At 39.0% G+C, this 22,193-nt stretch overlaps 2 protein-coding genes across 2 annotated transcripts in view; one reads left to right on the top strand and one right to left on the bottom strand.

Annotated features, from left to right (window-relative positions):
* The window catches only part of LOC103505293 (helicase domino), a 32,618-nt gene extending 19,799 nt beyond the window's left edge, over positions 1–12,819 (bottom strand). Inside the window, exons 1-9 of the mRNA XM_026820627.1 lie at positions 12,661–12,819; positions 11,194–11,333; positions 10,728–10,883; positions 10,391–10,574; positions 9,648–9,752; positions 7,720–8,054; positions 7,124–7,264; positions 2,301–2,490; positions 900–1,091 (exon numbers count right to left, since the gene is read on the bottom strand). Of these exons, the coding sequence (XP_026676428.1) occupies positions 900–1,091; positions 2,301–2,490; positions 7,124–7,264; positions 7,720–8,054; positions 9,648–9,752; positions 10,391–10,574; positions 10,728–10,883; positions 11,194–11,333; positions 12,661–12,811 (1,594 nt within the window). The 5' untranslated portion in view covers positions 12,812–12,819. The remainder of the gene's footprint in view (positions 1–899; positions 1,092–2,300; positions 2,491–7,123; positions 7,265–7,719; positions 8,055–9,647; positions 9,753–10,390; positions 10,575–10,727; positions 10,884–11,193; positions 11,334–12,660) is intronic.
* Positions 12,820–13,210: 391 nt separating this feature from the next.
* On the top strand, positions 13,211–17,412 carry LOC103505292 (F-box protein SKP2B-like). Its single transcript, XM_008469622.3, has 6 exons — positions 13,211–13,359; positions 13,812–14,200; positions 14,519–14,740; positions 15,099–15,320; positions 16,305–16,502; positions 17,407–17,412. Exons 2-6 carry the CDS (start codon positions 13,850–13,852, stop codon positions 17,410–17,412), a joined length of 999 nt encoding a protein of 332 aa, XP_008467844.1. The 5' UTR covers positions 13,211–13,359; positions 13,812–13,849.
* The last annotated feature ends 4,781 nt before the right edge of the window (positions 17,413–22,193 follow it).

The raw sequence follows: 22,193 nt of genomic DNA, 5'->3' as shown, positions 1-22,193 counted from the left end.
GATTAGACTGCGGGGGTAAAGGGACTTTTCAGTCCTATCCCAGTAGGATAAACAAGGTATATTCTATTCTACTCATCAGAACTCAGAATACCTTCTTAATATTGAATAGCTACTGATCAGAAGATTAAATACCTACTGATCTATCAAATCAAAATCTTCCTAGCCCCCTGGCCCTGTACTGTTCAAAATCTAAATGTAGTATGTAGGTAAATGGCAAAAATTTTCTGTGGCAAACCATTTGAGAACAGATGGACACAGAAATTAGGTAATTCTGTTCAAATTCACCGAAGTTTCGAGTGAAGTTACATACCAGATTTACGGGAGTTTCTCAAAAAAGGCCGTTTAGGTGTCAGAGTACACTTGTAACGTAGGAAAACACGGCTGGAGGTTTTCATACAAAGTGTCAAGCGTTCTCTGTTTTACTGTAGCATCTTTGCGGTCAATCACTTCACACACACACGACGGAAGCAACTAATTTGGAGATGCAAAACACAATGGAGCGTTTTTCCAGAGCTACCTACTCTTCGGGCAATTATTCAGAAGCTACGACAATGGAAAAGGAAGCTCCTTTTTGTGTTCAACCTAACCCCACTCGCCTTGCACGCGGGAGACCCGGGTTCGATTCCCGGCGGGGTCATGAAATTTGTATCATGCAAATGATTGATTCCGTGACTGGATGAGGAAAATGAGTAGCTATGACATATGTATAAATGCGCATAGCGACCGGTGCCAGCATGGTAGGTAAACATTGGATGTTAGGATTATTGAGATATTGGAAAAAATTCTACAATGCTGCAGTGAACACCAAAGTTGTGATATAATAACACAAAGAAACTGCATTTACATTACATTACATACACAACTTTGCTCAACTTTAACAATCCACCTCTTGTCTTTACGTACCTCAATATCCTTGGCCCTCTGTTCCAAATATCCAGGAGGCAGCTGGTCTAGAATGTCATCCAGGGAAAGTTCTGACTCCTTCTGCAACATTTCAATCTCCCGCTCTTGTTCCGTTGGCTTCACTTGTTCTTCTTCTCGCTCTATCGTTTCCTCATCGTCCGACCACTCGCCATCGGGCTGAAACTCGCCTGAAATAAACGAGGAAAGAAACACTTAAAAAAAAGAGGTTTGATCGAGGGGCATGTAAATGCCCAAGGTCTTACCGTTCCGAAAGCAAAGAGAAAGAGTACTGGATAGGAAAATGAGAACCGTTCCGAGAACGAACCTTATCTGTTGGGGATAAAGTTCGTCCCGTGCGGGAAAAAGTTTGTTCGAATCCGCGATCTAGCCCTTACAGAGCTCACAAACTAGGCTGGCGATTTTGTATTTGATATGTTGATCACTTGCTCTACAAATAGGTAAAAAATTAAGAAAAAAAGATAGGCAATAAAAATAATGTAACCAGAGAGCACATCAGATGTTTCAAACCAGGAAATTAAGATCTAGAACGTTATAAAACTCTTCATTAATTTACTATACGTTTGGTTTGACTCTCAAGCACCACGAGTTGAGAAATGCTCAAGAAACACCCAAACGCGAACATTAGACTCATTTTTCGACTTCCTATAGATAGATATACAGAGTTAGGATGACTTGTTAACTGAGTAGCTTGCTGAAAAGAGTAGTTCTTTTTGAAAAACTAACTCCCTCTTTACAACCCTCTCAGGCTCAGATTGAGCTCGTTATACAGGAGGTTCAGGTTCATTGACTCCAGGTTGACATCCTGTGGAAATGATGGAAGAATAATAAGACCATGTACTTTAAGGATGTTCCATTTAAAAACTAAGTTTAAAATTAAGAATTAGAGAAGAGAAACATGTCACCTTCTAGTGAAAATGATAGGAATTCCAGTGAAACCTTGACCTTCCGTGAAGACACCTCTGAATAATTGGTACTCGCTACTTGTTCAGAAGTCATGTCAATGGAATATTGCTACAAAAGAGTAGTGAGCAGTGTTGTATTATAGGGTTCGGTTAAACGCAAAAAGGAGATTTCACAAATGAGCAGTGACCAGTGTAATGTTATTATGGGATTAGATTAAACAAAAAAGGGGGCCTTTTTTGTGGTCGTGGCTTCTGAATAATTACCATCACTCTTAGGAACGGACCCTCTTACAACCCTTACCTGCTAAAAATATATACCTACCTAGTTCCCTGATTGCAAAGTTTCATCAACTTACCGTCTGACAGTGACACAGGGGCGGAGTCCTGGTTGAGAGAGGAGGGCCCGTTACAACCCTTACCTGCTAAAAATATATACCTACCTAGTTCCCTGATTGCAAAGTTTCATCAACTTACCGTCTGACAGTGACACAGGGACGGAGTCCTGGTTAAGAGAGGAGGGCCCAGAGCCCAGGGCCGGCTTGTTCATCGACTCGGCCACCAGGGAGGAAAACTTCTCCGTTTCGCCCACAATGAAGCTCAGGTGCTGATCCAGCGCCTGTTTTCGCTTCTCTTCCAGCAGCGTGGTTTGCTTAAACTCGACAAGCTGAAGAGGAGAGGAGAAAAACAGAGATTTTTTAGTTTTCATCACACCAAGTACAATACGAGAAAAAAAAAGTAGAACTGTAAAAAAGAAAAGAAAAAAAAGGACTAGATTCGTATAAACGAAACCATTCCTTGGGGCAGTTGTCCCTACACTTAAGTCTGAGAGTGGGTTTTTTGTGTATGGAGTTAAGCTGATAGACTAATAATAATAATATGTAGTTGTATTTCCCTTTCGGAAATAGAAAGGATTTCCCCCTTCTCAAGCTTACATTTCCTCCCTTAGAATACGCAAATCAGGTCAACTCTAGTTGGCGTGATAACACCTCCATTCGAAATCTTTCAGTCAATCTTCGGAACTTTTCAGTTCGAGAGGCAAAAGCACAAAATACGTATGTAACTGAAGAGCATGTTAAATGTTTCAAACTAGATGGGAGCTTAAAACAGGATATAAAACTCTTCGGTAATTTACTATACGTTCGGTTTGACTCTCAAGCACCAGGGGGTTTAGAAGTGCTCAAGAAACACCCAAACGCGGACCTAATGTGAATGTTATACTCTGTGTCCCCAACAAGCAGAAATTAATGCTGACCATCTCTTCGTGTGCTCAGAGCTTCTACATATACATGTCCGGATAATATTCGGACGCAAGATACTCAGAAGAGGTGCCCGACGTGAAACGCTCAGCGTATCACGTCAACCACGACGCAAAAAACACGTCGCTAGGAAACCGTACCTTTATACCTTTTTATTACTATTGTAATAATAAAGGAAGGACGGACTAAAAAAGCGATCTGTTTTCATTTTCCCCTGTTGATATTTATGATTATTACTTCCTCTTACCTGGGATATCACAGCGGGCAGTTTGATGAGCGAGGTCACCTGGCCAGTGGCGGATTTCTGTACGATAACGCGGGGGGCGGACGCCAGGAACTTGATGGTGCTCCGGCTGCCGTCTCTCTGTACGAGTTGCACGGGGATGCCCTGGACCTGGGCCGGAGACACGCCACTGGTCACCAGACTCGGCGCGGTGGACGTAGGGGCGGACCCCGGAGCCCCCGCACCCGCTCCGCCACTGAGCGACGAGGATTTGGCGTTTAAACCTGATGGGAGAAGAAAATTGAATTGAAATTAATTTTATTTAATTTCCACTTTTTCCTGCCTCATCCTTTTCTTTATGTTTGTATGTTGTCTTATTGAAAATCTAGGCTCAGATTGAGCTCGTTATACAGGAGGTTCAGGTTCATTGACTCCAGGTTGACATCCTGTGGAAATGATGGAAGAATAATAATAAAGACCTATGTACTTTAAGGATGTTCCATTTAAAAATTAAGAAGTTTAAAATTAACTTGAGAATTAGAGAAGAGAAATTCATCACTCTTAGGAACGGATCCTTTTTGGAAGAACCCCAGGTTGCGCACCTTACCTTGAACACATCGTAGTTGAGCGCATTGAACACAATCGAGGGGATTGCACACTGGAGCGTACTCATATGGAAGGGCGAGAAGGTTGCGCGCTCTTCAAACAGGTTGGGATGATTGCACACCTTGCGTAGCTGCATGAGGATGTTGATTACACTCAGCATGGTGCCGTTGGCCAGGGTTTCTTTGGTTCTGAAAATCGGGGAGGTGATTGCGCGCTCTTCAAACAGGTTGGGATGATTGCACACCTTGCGTAGCTGCATGAGGATGTTGATTACACTCAGCATGGTGCCGTTGGCGAGGGTTTCTTTGGTTCTGAAAATCGGGGAGAAAAGATATTATACCTTACTGGCGTCAAGTCAATAGTTTTTTAGTCCGTCCTTCCTTTATTATTACAATAGTAATAAAAAGGTATAAGGGACGGACTATTGTATTCGCCTCGGTGTCGTCTCTCTGTCGGTCTGTCCGTTCCCATAGAAGGACTTATCCAAACCTAGTCGACCTATATATCAAATTAAAGGTCTTTTTACCAGGAACACGAAAATGGTGGTGCAAATTTTGTCCAAACCTGATCAGGTGTACCTGTCGTCAGGTCTACCTGATAGTGAGTGGCTGGCGTAAGAGATCCACTCGCGGATTGGATGCGTTTGCTTGACAGTGGTAGGAAACAGGGATTCCGAAGAGAGAAGACATTACTTGCGTTCTGTCTATGATCAGCCATCATCAGTCATACACGGGGGTGGTGGTCTCTAGCCATGTTTAATTGGCTCGTTCTGAACTTCAGTCAACCACCTTGAAGTTGTGCTTATTCCTTAAAAGCAGAGAGAGCCCTTTGAAAACTGGATACTATGTACTTGTACTTACTTGGTTCTGGACATGAAATCGTCATACAGGTACTTTTGCCGATTGGACAGTCTACACATCACCACATGTTCGTACTTCTTGGGCAATTGCTTCTCGACTTGGGCTTTGAGTCGACGCAACAGAAACGGCCTAAGCACCTGCGAAAAACAAGAAAAAATTTCAATAACTCCCTGTTCTATTACATGAATCGAGAACAACTCATGCCCGTGTCAAGTTTAAAGTCTTAGGGCCGAATTTTAAACTCGGATTCTACTCATTCACTGGTTAAGTTATCTATCAAAATAATCCTTCAATGTACGAAAATACTTTATGAAATATGTTCAGACAAAATTCGCCATAGAGTAATCACACGGGGTTCATAACTCTTTCCTGTCAGTATGTTTTTCATCATTACATATTTCATTTACAAGATCGAATAGTTTGTAAGCTCTAGAAGTCCAGATAAATAGTTTATTAAAGTGGATAACGTGACCATTTTTCCTACATTATAAAATTTATTAATTTTACATTTTAAGACCTTTAATCAAGGTCACAACTTTTACCCGATAAACTTCAGTTTTGACTTTTTCACTCCATTTTTCAAAGAACAATTTTTGCAAAAGAGGGAGGAAGAAAACATGAATTTTTTTTTTTTTGTAAAACCTTTATTAAACCCATCTGAAAAGAAAAGGCCACGAGACCTTCATTTAAAACTTTTTTTTAACCCATCTAAGGGCAAAAAACCATTTAACCCATTCCGGTCCTCACCTTGTGCAATCGTTTCACGATGGTCTCGTTGTAGTCCGAATTCCCCTCGATCATGTCCTTCATGGGGTGCGAGAACCAGGCCTGGAATTCCGAATGAGACTGGAACAGGGCCGGCATGAGGAAGTGCATCAGGGACCACAGCTCGTTCAGGTTGTTCTGGAGGGGGGTGCCTGTCAGTAGGAGACGCCTGAGGAAGAGGGTGAAGTAGGGAGGAAATGGGTCAAAAATAGAAGTTGGAAAAAAATAGAAAGTAAAATGACAGACAGACAGACGGACGATACCGAAGCGAATACAATAGTCCGTCCCTTATACCTTTTTATTACAATAGTAATACGGACTTTCTTAATAATAAATGTACCATTACCAAGGAGTCTTTCCTATAAAACTTTTCACGAGAAATCAATCGTGAATACCGGGAACAAAATTGCGAATAACGCGAACAAACCGCGAACACATTGCGAATACCGCGAACAAGTCGCGAATACCGCGAATAATCGCGAATAAGTCGCGAATACCGCGAATAAGTCGCGAATACCGCGAATAAGTCGCGAATACCGCGAACACATTGCGAATAACGCGAACAAACCGCGAACACATTGCGAATACCGCTAACAAACCGCGGATACCTAAAACCAACTGTGAATAATTTAAAAGAAGACAATGCAACTTATATCTCCAAAACCAATGGTCAAAATGTAGGAGAACCCTCTCCTCAACCCCCTACATTTCCCCTAATTCCCTACACTTATTTTGGTAGTAGGGGGTCAAGGGGAGGTTTCTTTAGACCTAGATTTTTGTCAGAGCTCATTCTCTCTTCTGATTTCAGACTGGAAGGTTCTCTGTTCCCTCTCTCCTCTCTGTGATATCTACAAATATTTCAACATAATCTGTAGGATAACAAGAGTTTCCATTGGAGTATTTAATAATAATGATAATGAAAATCTATTCAAAATTTCAGAGGTGCCACACCAGCCAGTCTAGTTAGCTTCGTTTGTAGAGCGTCTATAGATTGTAAGCGCTAGGCCAGATAATGTTCGTTCCTGTCTTGCTTCTCATGAAAATCTATTCAAAATTTCAGAGGTGCCACACCAGCCAGTCTAGTTAGCTTCGTTTGTAGAGCGTCTATAGATTGTAAGCGCTAGTCCAGATAATGTTCGTTCCTGTCTTGCTTCGATTTCGGAACGATAAGACCTCAGCAAATACAGTTCCCTCTGCCAAACCTCTTCAAAAAGAGGTGCAACCTTATATTTTCCTTTCTTTTTGACTACACAGAGGGTATCTTCACAAACGAAAGAGATTTTTTTTCCTTCAAGATGGGTGTTTCACCGCCGTTTTAATTTCGTAGCAATGAAACAACTGCTACATTAGAGTAGACACATGTGGTCTGTGTCGTAGCATGCCCATCCCGTAGAATTCTTTGAGAAATTGATATCCTGAGGACAACGTGCTCTTGATGCTCAAGCAATTGCCCCCTTTGGATGACCATAGAAATTTGTATTTGTACCTACTTCAAGTACAATGTAGTTTGAAACCACACCTTTTTTTTTTTTTTTTTTTTTTTTTTAAAGGGACATATTGTTTTTTTCGCGCCAATGAAACACTTACCTTGCCCACGTTGTTCCAGAACTGTTTCACTCCGCGCGCCATATAGGAGGCCAGTTTGCGCGCGTGCGTCTCGGCCGCCTTCTCCGCGCGCAACTGAAGCTGTTTCTTCTCCTGGAAGTGTTTCTGAATACTGCGCGCGATCTGGCGGATGAAAAAAGAAATAAGTTAGAAATTGAGGCTTTATGTACTAAATTCTGAATACTGCAAGTGATCTGATTGGATGGAAAAGAAATATGTTCTAAAATCTAAAATGAGACTTTATATACAATATTATGTACCTTATCTTATCAAGCGAAATGAGATATTTTGATGGGTCTAGGAATTATATCTCTACGACTTTTTTCATACACTTTTCCTGGAATGAAAATTTCCACAAATTCCATGACCAAGACCAGACCTTTTCCAGATTTTTACTTTAAATTTTCACGATTTTCTATGACTTTTCAAGACTTTTTGGTCAATTTTCAGATTTGCTCGATTTTCAGATTAGATGACTATTCCAGATCGCGTATAAACCCTGATATACCCTGTTTATACTGCCAGATTGAAACAGAAAAGTCCCTTTGCTCAAGCAGTCTAACCAAGGTCCAACTCACCTTTCGCGCCATGGCCTTCTTCCACTTGCGCTCCTGCGCAAAGTCCGTCGAAATCCAGGTCATCTCTTCGAGCAGGTAATCCCAATGGGCCTTGGTTCGAGTAGGCTCGGCCACCTTCGGTAGTCGCTTCTCGAACCACAGTCCCTCGCGCTGGAGACTCGCTACCCGCTGCAGGACGTACGCCTCTTGCTTGGCCTTCTCCGCGATTTGATCGGCGGGATCCAGGCGACCTCCCCCGCCAGAAGAGAGACGGCTCCCTGGTCCGGTGGCTTTGAGAGCGCTCGGGCCGCTGGAGAGTTTGTCCGGCGTTCGGCATGGGTCGAGGGGGGTACCACCTGACGTGGAAAGAAAAGCCAAATATAACAAGGAGATACAATGATTTCCAAGATTTTCGTCTGTTTTACTTTCTAAAGACGATTCATCAAAACTTTCAGTCAACAAGAGTCGAATTAATTAGACATCCAATAATGGTGGCATCTCTATGTGACTAGTGGAGTGGGAAGGAGAGAGAGAGACAACAAAAGCAGCGAGTGTCCATGAGAGTGCAAGTGCAATTAAAGAGAACATGGACTCACTCCTTTGTAGGTTGCATTGTCTTTAAGGTTGACAAATGAGGAAATGACAAAAAATTAGAGGGGGGAGGAATAGTAGCCAATTATAACAAAGGGATACAATTATTTCGCAACTTTTCGTTTGTTTTACTTTCTAAAGACGACTCATAAAAACTTTCCGACAATATGACCTACTATCAAGAGTTTAAAACTGAAAACAACCCTTTAAGTAAGTAACACAGTTAATATTTAATTAATAATAAATGATACAAAACTACCACTATCTTGACGGTTAAAAAATTACACAACTCACAAGCAACACGTAAAACAAATGTAACTAAAGAGCATGCTAAATGTCTCAAACCAGGAAATTAGGATTTAAAACACACATAAAACTCTTCAGTAATTTAATATACGTTTGGTTTGACTCTCAAGCACCAGGGGGTTAGAAGTGCTCAAGAAACACCCAAACGCGAACCTATACATTGAACTTTTTGGACAAGAAAATAAATAAATGTTCTGTCTAGAACCAAAATCACACTTGGGTCAATTAAAATCAACAAAGCTTTTGACTAATCTGAATGGTGGGTAAAGCATCCGCCACGAAAGACCGTCGCAGTGACATTAAATCCCTTCACAAATGATGAAACCTACCACTTAAATGATTGGAAAAAAATACAATAATTGAGAAAAAAAATCATAACAATAAATCTATTAGCAAATTTACTACAACATACGAGTAGGTACTAATGTAAGAAAAACGTAAGTAACTCTGTACGATCCTAAACACACATCAAATTTTACACACAAAACATGGGAAGGGAACAAAGGAAAAATACACACAGGGGATCATTTAGCTAGCGAAAACATAAGGAACAACCAATAAGAAAGATAACGGGGGGAAAAAAATAAAAATGAGATAAGGAAGTAAACAAAGAAAACAACATGAAAAAATAACAGAATTATAAATGAATATAAAAACACATGGATAAAACAAACATTCAGACATGCACACAACTCTGACGGGGTAGGGTAAGAGGGGTCTCCAGCCTTTAGCCCAACTCAATTAGGTCGAGTTTACCACCGTGGAGTGTCTCAGGATTGATTTGGATCCGAGGTTGACCTGGCTAAGGCCAGACACTCACAATCAGACATCCCTGATGGTGTGTCTGCTCATCAGGTAGACCTGACAGACGGACCTTTTCAGCCGTACCTGCCAGGTCTACCTGATAGTGAGTGGCTGTCCTAAAATATGGGGAAATCCTTGTTTCATCTCAATCCCGAGTTGGTAAACCCAAGCATCAATAAGTTGGCAAGAAAATAACGGGAGACCCCCCCCCCCCTCCCCTTTTTTCCGCCCATGTCTCAAAAGTTCACCTGGGGTCAGGGGAGTCGAGTGGGGAGACGTAGAAGGGGTGGACAGACCGAATACCATCCCGTGGCGACCACCCGGGGTTCTAACACCACTGGATGAGCCTACGCCTAGAAACACACAAATGTGGAGGGGGTGTGGGGAATGTTAGGGATGAGTAAAACACAAGTGTGGAGGGGGTGCGGGAAACATTAGGGACCGAGTGTGAGGAAACAGGGGCAGGAGGGACCGATAAGGTGAGTCTACTACACTAGGGTTGATGGATATCAACTGGAGTCTGTATTAGTGGAGTTGTATTTCCTTTAGGAAACTGAGACAATTTCTTCTCATTCAAAGGAAAATAAGAAACTAGTGGCATTAGACAGGGATTGTACTAAACCAAGGACAATTCCAGATGGTGCGTTCCTAACCATTGAAGGTCTAGTGTTCAGTGTTCTGTTTCCGGAAGGAAAATAGACCTAAGGTTAAAAACAATGGATGCTTATAGTAACTTTGGGACGCTACTTTAGGTGCAAGATATTTGGATCTAGATTAAACACATAAATTTGTATACCTCTGTGCACATTAACTCAATGAAAAAAAAGCTGAAAAAAAAAAAGTTAATTTACAGGTAGGAAGCATCAAAGAGTGGACACCAATTCACATGGACAAAACAAGAGACCCAGTCAATTCCCAGCACCCTTTTGAAACCCAAATCCCCGTTTCCATCACCCATTGAAAACCCAATTCAACTTCACCAAGTTCTTACCTTGCTGTTGAGATAGCCGAGCCACAGCGGGAGGCAGAGTGGTCGAAATGGCCACTGGGATACCTCCAGCACCAGCCAGTTTGATCTCGGGTTGTAGAGATGGCACATGTGGTACCGGTGTTCCCATTGGTGCACTGACCCCTAGCTGGGATTTATCGGACAGGAGTGCCCGAGATACAACCACCTGGAAATTGGACAAATTATGTTTGAGTATTCTAATTGTTTGTTCAGTAGGAAATACAAACATTAAATTTCACCTAAGGATGACAAAATATAGCAAAATGACAAATGTTTGGTTCTGATAATTTGTTGAGTTTTGCAAATTAATGGTCCTTACCTTCTCCCGATGCTGAGGCACTTCTCCCTGGATGGCAGCAATAATCTCATCCGGGTCTCGTAGAGAATGATTCTTGAGGAATGTGGTGAGAGCCGGGCCTCGCTTCTTCAGAGTGGTGAGTTCAAAGATGTTCAGCTCGGACTGCCGAATGAACACCTGGACAGAAAATCATTAATCACTCTTAAATTGTTTCATCCAATTGGTTAGACTTTTCTACCTACATATGACAAATTAACATCTAAATGGGAAATCAATCATTACTGTTTACTGATGAAAATTTGTACCTACTGAAATAAGAAGTGTTGCCCCAAGAAATGGTTTAAGATGTAGGTATCAGGTTCACCCTCAAGTTGTGGTCCCACCAAATATGTTATTTTATTCTATCAAAATGGTTTAAGTTAAACCAAGTTCAAAGTCCAAGGATTTGTTTTGTATTAATCATTGAAAACTCAATTATGTGGATCACCTGCATAAGCCGAGCATCTAACGCATCCTTGTTGAGCTTCATCACCTTCCTTGCAATACTGATCAGCTCTTGAGCATCGTGAGGCCGTTTCCTGGATGTGGAAACACCTCCACTTGCTCCTCCCATACCAACACCTCCTCCTGGGTAACAAACATCGGAATTGTTATATAAGCCATTTTTGTTTATTGGGGAAATTGACCCAGGTAGAACTTTCGGTACGTGTTCAGAAGTCACATCAATGGAAAATTGTTACAAAAAGGAGCAGGCACAAATGAGCAGTGACCAGTGTTATTATAGGGTTAGATTAAACACAAAAATGAGCTTTCACAAATAAGCAGTGACCAGTGTTATTATAGGACTAGGTTTAAAAACAAAAAGGAGCTTTATTTTTCATTGTCCCAACTTCTGAATAAATACCAATTTTTTTAACAACCCTGTAAGTAGGTACCATTCCAAGGGATGGTTTTAGGTATACTTTGACATAGCTAACAATTTCAAGGGATGAACTGGTTTATTCCTCAGACAAATGCCTCGGTCTTGTCATCAATAGGGCGTGACATCACATATCAAAAACTGAACATGACGTCACAGAACTGATGATGAACATTAGTAAGGTAGAAACGGTTCTATCATCATAGGAATGCATCAAAAGAATTGGACCAAATAAGTAGTGAACTAAGTAACTACATTATAAAAAACTAACATAAAATGAAATCAAGAACAGCAATTATTATCTCTAGCTTCCCACCTGTACTATGCAAAAATCTTAATAACTATTTTGTGGTTCAGATAGAGCTAATATGAAATTGAAAACATCACTAACATCAGATTCTGTTCCATCATCACAACCACCTAAAGGCTTAACTTCAAATTAAGATCAGGTTTTCACAACAACGAAAAAAAGGCCTCTAATCTAAAAATAGGAGACCTTTCCAAGAAATGAAAGGGGGGAAAAACAGGTTAAAATTCTAATAATAGGAACCTTGTTTAGCTAGTACACCTGCATTCTACAAAAAAGTATGACCCTTGAAACTTCATTAAAAAAAATAATAATAAAAAAATAAAGCATGGATTGCTGTGATATCAAAATATTCAGAAATGCCAAGTTGGTTGTATCAGCAAACTGCAAACATTTTAATCAAAACCTTTAAGCACACTAGCAGTGAATTTCATCAATATCTTTCACCCTCTAGAAGGCCTGATTGCATTTGGTTTGACAACAGCTCAACAGGGCTGTCAAGTTGTTGGGGGCTAAAAAGAAAGCTTGTATAACCCACCTAAAGATCACCCCCCCCCCTGAACATCCTGAAATGTACCCTAGGATACATTTCAGCTACATGTATCTCTCAGGTGTTGGCTATTTTGGGAAAGCAAGAACTTTTAAGTTTGTGCATGCTAACATGTAAAACAGAACATACAATTCAAACACTAATTATTATCATGCAAATTCAACATGCCCAAGCTTACCTGAGGTGCCCACATGTGCGAATGTAGCCATGTTACTGTTAGCACTCACTCCCAACATATTACCAGAAACCACACCACCTCCATTCATACCCGGGATGGAATGAGATGGTGATTCGGAATGAACAGTTGATTCTCTTATTGGGTTAGGCATTCAACTAGGGCCCTGGAAACATAAGAGACCACTGTTTAACTTACTTATACATGATGTTCATAACCGAGGCAACTGGAAATTGTTGTCTAAAAATGCCGACCCCACTTGAGTGGGAAAAGGTAAAGAAGAAGAAAAAGAAGAAGAAGAAGATTATTGAAGAGCTTTGTTAAGGGGACATGAGCCATTAACTAGTACAGACAAACGAGGAAATTTCAATGAAAAAAATCAGCTTCACTTGTTAAGTTCTTTTCAATTTTTTTCCATGAAATATTTACCTCCTTGGAAATAGCATGCACAAAGCGACAACACTGAAAAACGACCTTGAACTGGACCAGCTGATTTTTGCTTACAAAAAAGGGTGCTTTTCATTTCAGGAAAATTTTCCCACTTTTGCAGATTGATAAGGATTTTTAATTAATTTTATTGACTGTTTTAATTACTTACTTATAAGTACTGCTCACTAGTTATTTCTCTGTAGCATAAAATAATCCCTCAAACACCAGTGTAAAGAGTTTAGAATTACCTACAATCCAATGACCAGATTTTAGGTAAGTTCCTTAGGTCAGAGAGAACCCTAGTACCTACCTACCTACCTATGGTTTAAGTAGTTCCAGAACTCAAGGCGATTCCTATATGACTCTCAAAGGCCTAGTGAAACTCAGAAATTATATTACTATCCAAAAAATTCTTACAGGTACCTGTTGAACATGTTCTCTGAATTTCCTCAGTAAACTAACTAGTCCTGAGTTCTCATGTTATCACCTTTCACATATTTATACAAAGGCTTGGGATCACAGGTTCAAGTTTGTTGACCTGGGAGCATACATCAAACAAATTGTCTTTAAATTGTTCCAGAAGAACATATTATGTGATGGGCATGCTATGACACGGAAACCAAATACAGTAATCATTTTTTAATTTTTGCCTTGATTTAGGCTGACCCTATCTATGTATTTGATATTGTAGCTTTTTTTTGTAAACCTCTATTTTACCTTTCCAGGACATTACCCTTCAAAAGACATCTCTGATACATTAACCATGCCTAAATTAATCCAAGTGAAGTCTCTGTACACCATCACGTTGAAACAAGTCAACTCAATCCTATGTGAACTGGCTCAGAATGAGCAATGTAGTCCCGATACAGTCACATGGATCAAGTCACACTTGCACGGAAACATACGAGAACAGTTGCTCGCTCAATTTAACCAGTGGCATCTCCCGTACAATTTCAATTACATGAAATGTGTAATAGATTGCTCCTTGAAAAGTATTGTGCTAAATGAATGTCTATCAAACCGAGCTATGACGGGACTCAACTACATAGAATTCATGAAATATTTACACGAACAGAATATTTGTAACTTGTGCAATTTTAGTTTACATTTTAAAGTAAGTATGTTCTTGACTGCTCATCAGCCAAATAGCTTGTACTAACCTAGGTCAAAATAATGGATCTAAATAAAAATCTTTTTCCCCCTACATTTTTCTGTTGAGGTTTCAAATCTGGGTCATCTACTTTTGCATATAAATACTACATAATTATGTATAATATCACTAAATCAAGCTATACATAGGATTTATCATTCAAAAACATACTGATTATTATTTCCCTTGTTTGCCATTCCCCAAACAAAGAGTTTTATTGTTCCCAGTGTCATTGTCCCCAATCACTTGACCCCCACACCATAACCCTCATTTCTTTTGCAGAAATACCTCTTAGAAACAGCCAAACTCAAAGAAGGTAACTACTACCTTTGTCTCAGCTTGAACAATGGCATGGCGAGGAATTTGACGACGGTTGTGTTACCCTATGTTGCCGATAATAGTGTATTGAAGTGTTTGGGTCAGCATTGCACTCAGCTGGTGTATTTGGACATTGCCAATTCGTGGAATATTGATGAAGATGGAATTTTCAACCTGTTGTTCAAGGTAGGATATTTGGTACCTTCCTTCAGTAAATAAATCTGAGATTTTTTGGGTACCTAATTCAATCAGAATTTTCACATTGGATTATCTTTGAAGCCTATTATGTCACCCATCTAAAAACTTTTTTCAGACTTTTTTATGTTGGCAAAATGAGAAAAAGGCCTTTAGTTTGTGTGAATAAAACATAGATTGGATTAATTTATTATAGGTAGATGTTTCCTTACATAGGATTTATCATTCAAAAACATACTGATTATTATTTCCCTTGTTTGCCATTCCCCAAACAAAGAGTTTTATTGTTCCCAGTGTCATTGTCCCCAATCACTTGACCCCCACACCATAACCCTCATTTCTTTTGCAGAAATACCTCTTAGAAACAGCCAAACTCAAAGAAGGTAACTACTACCTTTGTCTCAGCTTGAACAATGGCATGGCGAGGAATTTGACGACGGTTGTGTTACCCTATGTTGCCGATAATAGTGTATTGAAGTGTTTGGGTCAGCATTGCACTCAGCTGGTGTATTTGGACATTGCTAATTCGTGGAATATTGATGAAGATGGAATTTTCAACCTGTTGTTCAAGGTAGGATAGTTGGTATCTTCCTTGATTGGTCAGGCTTCAGTAAATAAATCTGAGATTTTTTGGGTACCTAATTCAATCAGAATTTTCACATTGGATCATCTTTGAAGCCTATTATGTCACCCATCTAAAAACACTTTTTTCAGACTTTTTTTATGTTGGCAAAATGAGAAAAAGCTAAACAAGGTCTCATGTATTTGGTACAAAATAGGTGTATTTTTTTATAAATTAAAACCTTGCTTAAATTAAAAAAAAAAAAGAAAGAACTGTGACAACGTAGGTCTTACCACCCCGAAATCGAATAAAAGAGAAGGAGAACAGGATAGGTGATAGGAGAAAGTCAGCCGTTCCGAGAACGAACATTATCCGGGCGGGAATCGAACCCGCGACCTAACGCTTACAAGACAGACACGCTACCCTCCAAACTAACTAAGCGGGCACGATCGACTTTTGTCGACTGTAAATGCAAGAATGCCAAGAAACTCCTTCACAGTTCACATGAAAAAAAGGAGAAATTCGGCGCGAACAACACGCAAGTGTTAAAGCGCCTAATGAAAAAAAAAAAAATAGGAGAAAGCCAGCCGTTCCGAGTATGAACCTTATCTGTGTGGGACATATTAAGTATGCTCGATTCTAAAGGTGTGTCCACAATGCCACACATAGTCAACCTCGTTGAGCGACGAGGTGAAGTGGTGAATCTATGTTTGTAATACTAGTGCTTATTTATACTGCTCGCATTGGACTGAAAAGTCCCTTTACTCCAGCAGTAGGCTACTACTATTATTGTGGTCAAATTCTCAAATTATATTGAGGGAAAAATTCCATACCTTGGCTGGGATTGAAACCACGCCCTCCTGTTTACCAGGCGAGCGCCTTGACCACTACACCACCGAGGAAAGGCACCTATCTCACGGTGTTGGAAGGATTTGTGGTGACATAGACGAATGTGGTGCTGTTTTCTTTAACATTCCATCCCGCCATTTCCAGCCGTACAATTTCAATCTCCTCTGGATTCACCAGCACTGTCCTCTCCTCCAAGATCTCACCGCATGCGTCATGGTCCCTGAAGAGGCGCGCTCGCTGCTGCCCCCAATGAGCGCGCTCAGAAGCGCCGCGCTAACGTTGAATTCCGAACACACGCTGCTTGCTGTGTTTCAAATGCTGCCGTGTGCGCTACAGCTTACTGTAAGTTTCTTAATGGATGCCTCGGTAACTTTGTGAAGGTCCATATTGATAGAGGGCGAAAAATGTCTGAAAAACATAAAGTAAAATCTAAACATTACCTACCTGTGAAGTGTATAAGGTATTTTCCCTCTCTCTATTACTGTAAGTGGCATAATGTACGTTTTTAGCTCAAAGCCAAAAAAGTACTAAAGTAAAAAACTGTTCATATTATTTCCTGAGGACAACGTGCTCTTGATGCTCAAGCAATTGCCCCCTTTGGATGACCATAGAAATTTGTATTTGTACCTACTTCAAGTACAAAGTACAATAATCCCCCCCTTTTTTTTTTTTTTTTTTTTTTTTTACTCTTCAAAAATTTATGTACTTCATACTCAAATCATGATACCTACTCGTAAATACTATAACTATTTCCAAAGAAGCAATGTGCAATAAACCCGTCTACTTTTGTCTATTTGTTCCTATTGCTCGTAATTCTCAGAAGGAGAGAGTATTGTATAGGAGGAAAATGAAACAATGGATTGTTTTTACGCTGACTTGATATTTTCTGACCCTTATGGTGCCCATTTATACCCATCGACTTCTTTAGTCCTTGTTCCAAAGAGGCTCATGTTCCTGCAATTTTTTCGTACACTTTTTGCCTTTTTATGTGGTTTTACTTGAGATCTCTTTTTATTTTTAATGTGTCTAATGATAAATCTTGAAACTTTTACCTATATATTTGGATTTTTTTCGTTATAATAGCATGAAAATTTGTATTTTCTTACAATTTCACTTGTTACTTAAAGTGTCACAATTTGAGAGTTTATTTTCAAATAACCACATTTTCTATAATGTCAAACAGAAAAATCACAACATTTTTGGGAAAAATTTTTGTTTTTAAAATTTATTTGTACTTTTGTTCTAGACGTAAGTTTTGCGGGTTCAGGCATCTTCAGTACTAAAAAATCGGTTTGAAGTGTTGGAACCTTCCTCGAATGGTACTGAAGAGTCCATCAGCTGTAAAATGCCGAGTACCAATGCCGGGGTTTGTGAAATTGTAAACCAATGGTAACATACTTGAAATCCGATCCCATAATGACAACATCATCAATTTGATTCGTTTTTACATCATAGTAGACATAATATTTACAACTAATGACGATTAAAAATTTAACATTTGCTGATATTTTTTTAGATAATTTTTTAGTGGTTTTTAATTGATCGGAAGGTGATAATTTCTTTTCGAAACGTGTGTTGAATTTTTCACAAAAAAGGAACTATTATTAATTATTAGAAATTTATTATTGAAAATTCTGTTCCTTTTGAAACCTTCTAAATTTACGTAATTTTTTACGTACTCATTTACATATTTTTATTTTTTGAAAATTTTGATTTTGTTTTTATTTTGTAAAAATTGAATTTTATTTATTTTTTACTCATTTTGATTGTGATGTTTTTAAACTCAGTCCGTGTTGTTTAAATTTATTTTTAAATTGGATTACTATGGATGTAAATTTATATTTTTAAATTTGTGAAGTTATATTTATTTTTATTTTCAACCAGAACTGATTAGATTTGTAATTTTATAATAAAATTTTCTATTAACATTTATATTTTAAGAAATATATTTATATTCATATATTGTAAATTTCATTAAAGAAATAGAGGACTTCGCTGTCGTTTTTATTTGAATTTTTTGATATTTTAAATAGGTAACAAAGTCGTTTATTTTTTCATCATGATTTATTTATCACTTGCTACCTCACTTTTGATCGCTGAAAATTGAAAAAGGATTATTTTTAGAATGTAAAATTTTCCAAAGTCTTCTTGAAGAGAATGAAAAAACAAATCGGAATATTATTTTTAACTTTTATCCTATTTCCCGAAATTAGTACCGTGTGTTCGTTAATTCCTAGCTTTCAAGTTTCAAATGGTGTTTCCTCTTTTTTAATTAATAAATCGTGCTGAAACATGGATTTGGATTACACGAGAATTGTGCTGTTCTATTTTGCGCTCGCTTTTGCTTCCTGTTTCACTGATGGTAAGTTAGTAGTTCGGTCTATTTTTACATGCTTCAACAGGTTAACTTCTTTCATTGGCGAAAATAATACTCAATACTCATATTTATATCTATTTCTGAAGATGAGCGATTCATCACCGCACCGTTTCAAATCAAAAACAACTTGGTACTCCAAAACTGGTACCTACACACGCAATCGACAAATCGCTGCGTGTGTACGCGTACGCGATACATATTTGCCCAAATTTCATTTATCAAAGAATGTAGGAATGTTTCAAGAATATGCTCTAATTCTAACAGACCCATTTTAACTTCTCTTTTTAATATCTTTCGACCCATTTTAACTTCACTTTTTAATATCTTTCGCTTGTTTTGTTATTTTATTAACTTTTGTCATTCCCTTTCCTCCAGGTAACCAGCACGCTAATGAGTGTGACGCATTGAGAAGAAATGTGCTTCGAGCGGATTCGAACTCGCCTATTTTGCGCTCGCTTTTGCTTCCTGTTTCACTGATGGTAAGTTAGTAGTTCGGTCTATTTTTACATGCTTCAACAGGTTAACTTCTCTCATTGGCGAAAATAATACTCATATTTATATCTATTTCTGAAGATGAGCGATTCATCACCGCACCGTTTCCATTTCAAATCAAAAACAACTTGGTACTCCAAAACTGGTACACACGCAATCGACAAATCGCTGCGTGTGTACGCGTACGCGATACATATTTGCCTAAATTTCATTTATCAAAGAATGTAGGAATTTTTCAAGAATATGCTATTAGATAACAGACCCATTTAACTTCTCTTTTTAATATCTTTCGACCCATTTTAACTTCTCTTTTTAATATCTTTCGCTTGCTTTGTTATTTTATTAACGTTTGTCACTCCCTTTCCTCCAGGTAACCAGCACGCCAATGAGTGTGACGCGTTGAGAAGAAATGTGCTCCGAGCAGATTCGAACTCGACTGTACGAAACAGACAGGGTAAGTACTTACGAAATCCTATCCAATCTCGAAACAGATGGGCTGAATCATTTGGATGATACAAATTTCTTGACCCCGCCGGGAATCGAACCCGGGTCTCCCGCGTGCAAGGCGAGCGCAGTGACGACTACGCCATGGGAGCTGACGGCAGTTTCTCATTTCCCCTCTGCTTCCTCTCTTCAGATTAACGAGAGCTGTTCAGGTCATCTGTACAGCACATGGACTCCTCATCGCCAGTACACCATATTCCTATCCAATCTCGAAACAGATGGGCTCTTCTCATCCAAACCGGATGGGGAACAGACTACGACCCCTCCTGTACGAAACAGACAGGGTAAGTACTTACGAAATCCTATCCAATCTCGAAACAGATGGGCTGTTCTCATCCAAACCGGATGGGGAACAGAACAGACTACGGCCCCTCCTGTACGAAACAGACAGGGTAAGTACTTACGAAATCCTATCCAATCTCGAAACAGATGGGCTGTTCTCATCCAAATCAGATGGGGAACAGACTACGGCCCCTCCTGTACGAAACAGACAGGGTAAGTACTTACGAAATCCTATCCAATCTAGAAACAGATGGGCTCTTCTCATCCACTTCCTTTACATGTGTTTGTTTTTTTTTTTTTTTTTTTTTTTTTTTTTTTTTTTTTTTTTTTTTTGGGCCAATTGGGAAACGTGTGGAAATTTTTTATTTGACTTGTGTAGAGTCCTAGGTATCTATACCTATAATAACTAATAACCCATTGAACATGTAACCAGATAACCACAGTTTCAATGTTCCTAATTTTTTGATGGACAAAAAATCCTCATTTAGCATTTAGTTTCTTTTGTAAACTAAGTAGGTAATTTAGTTGAGATCTCAAAAGATTTTGTTTTTATTTAATTTAATAACTATAAATAAATAATTAATACTTAGGACCTTTAAAAAATAAAATAAAAAAATTCAAAACGCTCCGTTATGTACTCGTTGACCATACTGAAGGTTACGGGTTCGATCTTTTTTATTCGGAAGAAAAAAGTGTTTTGGCACTAAAATCTGACCATCGAAAATTTGACCCGATTACATTACTTTCCTTCCTATAGGATAAGGAAAGTAAAAAAGGTAGTCTTGAAATATCTTTTGGAGTCCAAAGAAAAACGTTCATAATTCCAGTGTGGAATCTTTTGAAACCTTTGACGAAATACAGAATGTAACAGTCATAAGCTAAATATTTTAAGGGGTAGGAGTGGATTGGAACACAATACATGTCATTTGTCAATTGTAAAGGTTTCAAAATCTCAAATTATATTGAAGATAAAATTCCAAACCTCGGCTGGGATTGAACCCACGCCCTCCTGATTACCAGGCGAGCGTCTTGACCACTACACCACCGAGGCAAGTAACTGATAGAGTCTTACTGTCCCGAAAGCAAAGAGAGAAGGAAGACAGGATAGGAGAAAGCCAGCCGTTCCTAGACCTTATCTGTTCAGGATAAAATCCGCTCCGGGCGGGAATCACCGCAACCTAGCGCTTACAAGGCAGACGCGCTACCAACCAAGCTAACTACCCAGTTAAGGTGACACTTTTTTTTAAGATGAGTGTTTCACCGCCGTTTTTGTTTCGTAGCAATGAAACAACTGCTACATTAGACGCATGTGGTCTGTGTCGTAGCATGCCCATCCCTTAGTATGCCTCTCATCAGATGGGCGAGAAGAGACACAATACTTCCCATTTAGGTGCTGGGTCAACACGAGAACACCCGAAAGTAACCCGTTGAAATATTTGCAATTGAAAAACGAGCACAAATTTTTGTCGATGGTAGGATTCGAACCCGGGACCTTCTGCATGGCAAGCAAGAGCATTACCACTGGGCTAACTTGGTGAAAATAAATTCGATTCACTGTTACAACCTGTGATCTTTGTCCATAAATTCCATTGTCACAACACTTCGCTGTAGGGACTTTCTATTTCTGGTACCTTCTTTTATTCCAGCCCCAAAAGTCCCTGAATACCTTTTGTGTCCCTGAACAAAGGGAAGGTGAAAAAGGTATTATTTACGGAGAACCTGTCGTTTAATAGGTATTTAATTTAGATGAAATAATGCTGCCTTTTTTTCAATTTAGACGATTGTGGCGTTTTTTTTTTTTTTTTTTTTTTTTTTTTTTTTTCTGGTTCGATTGTGTTGTCCTTTTTGTGTTTAATTTAGATGGATGTGTTGGAATAATGGAATATTTAGATGGATGTGTTGGTTGTGCTAGTCTTTATTTGTATGGGGGAAAGGGAGTTTCTATTTTGTAGATTCTTTGGGGATTTGAATTTGGACAATTGTGTCTTGATTTTTGATTCTGACGATGGGTCAGGTGTCAATCTAAATCCAGGAAAGAAAACAGGTGATTCTTTTTCAGCTCATCATGAATTCATATCTGATATCAGTTTTTTTTTTTTTTTTTTTTTTTTTTTCACCCTCTCTTAAATTTTTTTTTTATTTATTTTTTTTTTTTTTTTTTTTTTTTTTTTTTAATGGAATGATTGATTTGACAATTAATCACAGATTTACTAGGAAATAATTACTATTCGAATTGTCCTCACGAAAGTAAACCTCAAATTCTGGTACAGAACCGAAAAATCGTGATTAGTTTTAGTGGATCCCTTTGTTAATCGATCCGTCGGAATCAAAAATCAATAAAATTTGCCCCGGGTGGGACTCAAACCAGCATCCTAGCG

The sequence above is a fragment of the Diaphorina citri genome, unplaced genomic scaffold, assembly GCF_000475195.1.
Source record: "Diaphorina citri unplaced genomic scaffold, Diaci psyllid genome assembly version 1.1 scaffold162, whole genome shotgun sequence".
In the NCBI taxonomy this organism is placed as follows: Eukaryota; Metazoa; Arthropoda; class Insecta; order Hemiptera; family Psyllidae; genus Diaphorina; species Diaphorina citri.
Note: the sequence above shows the minus strand (reverse complement) of the source record. Positions and strands in the feature narration are given on the sequence as shown.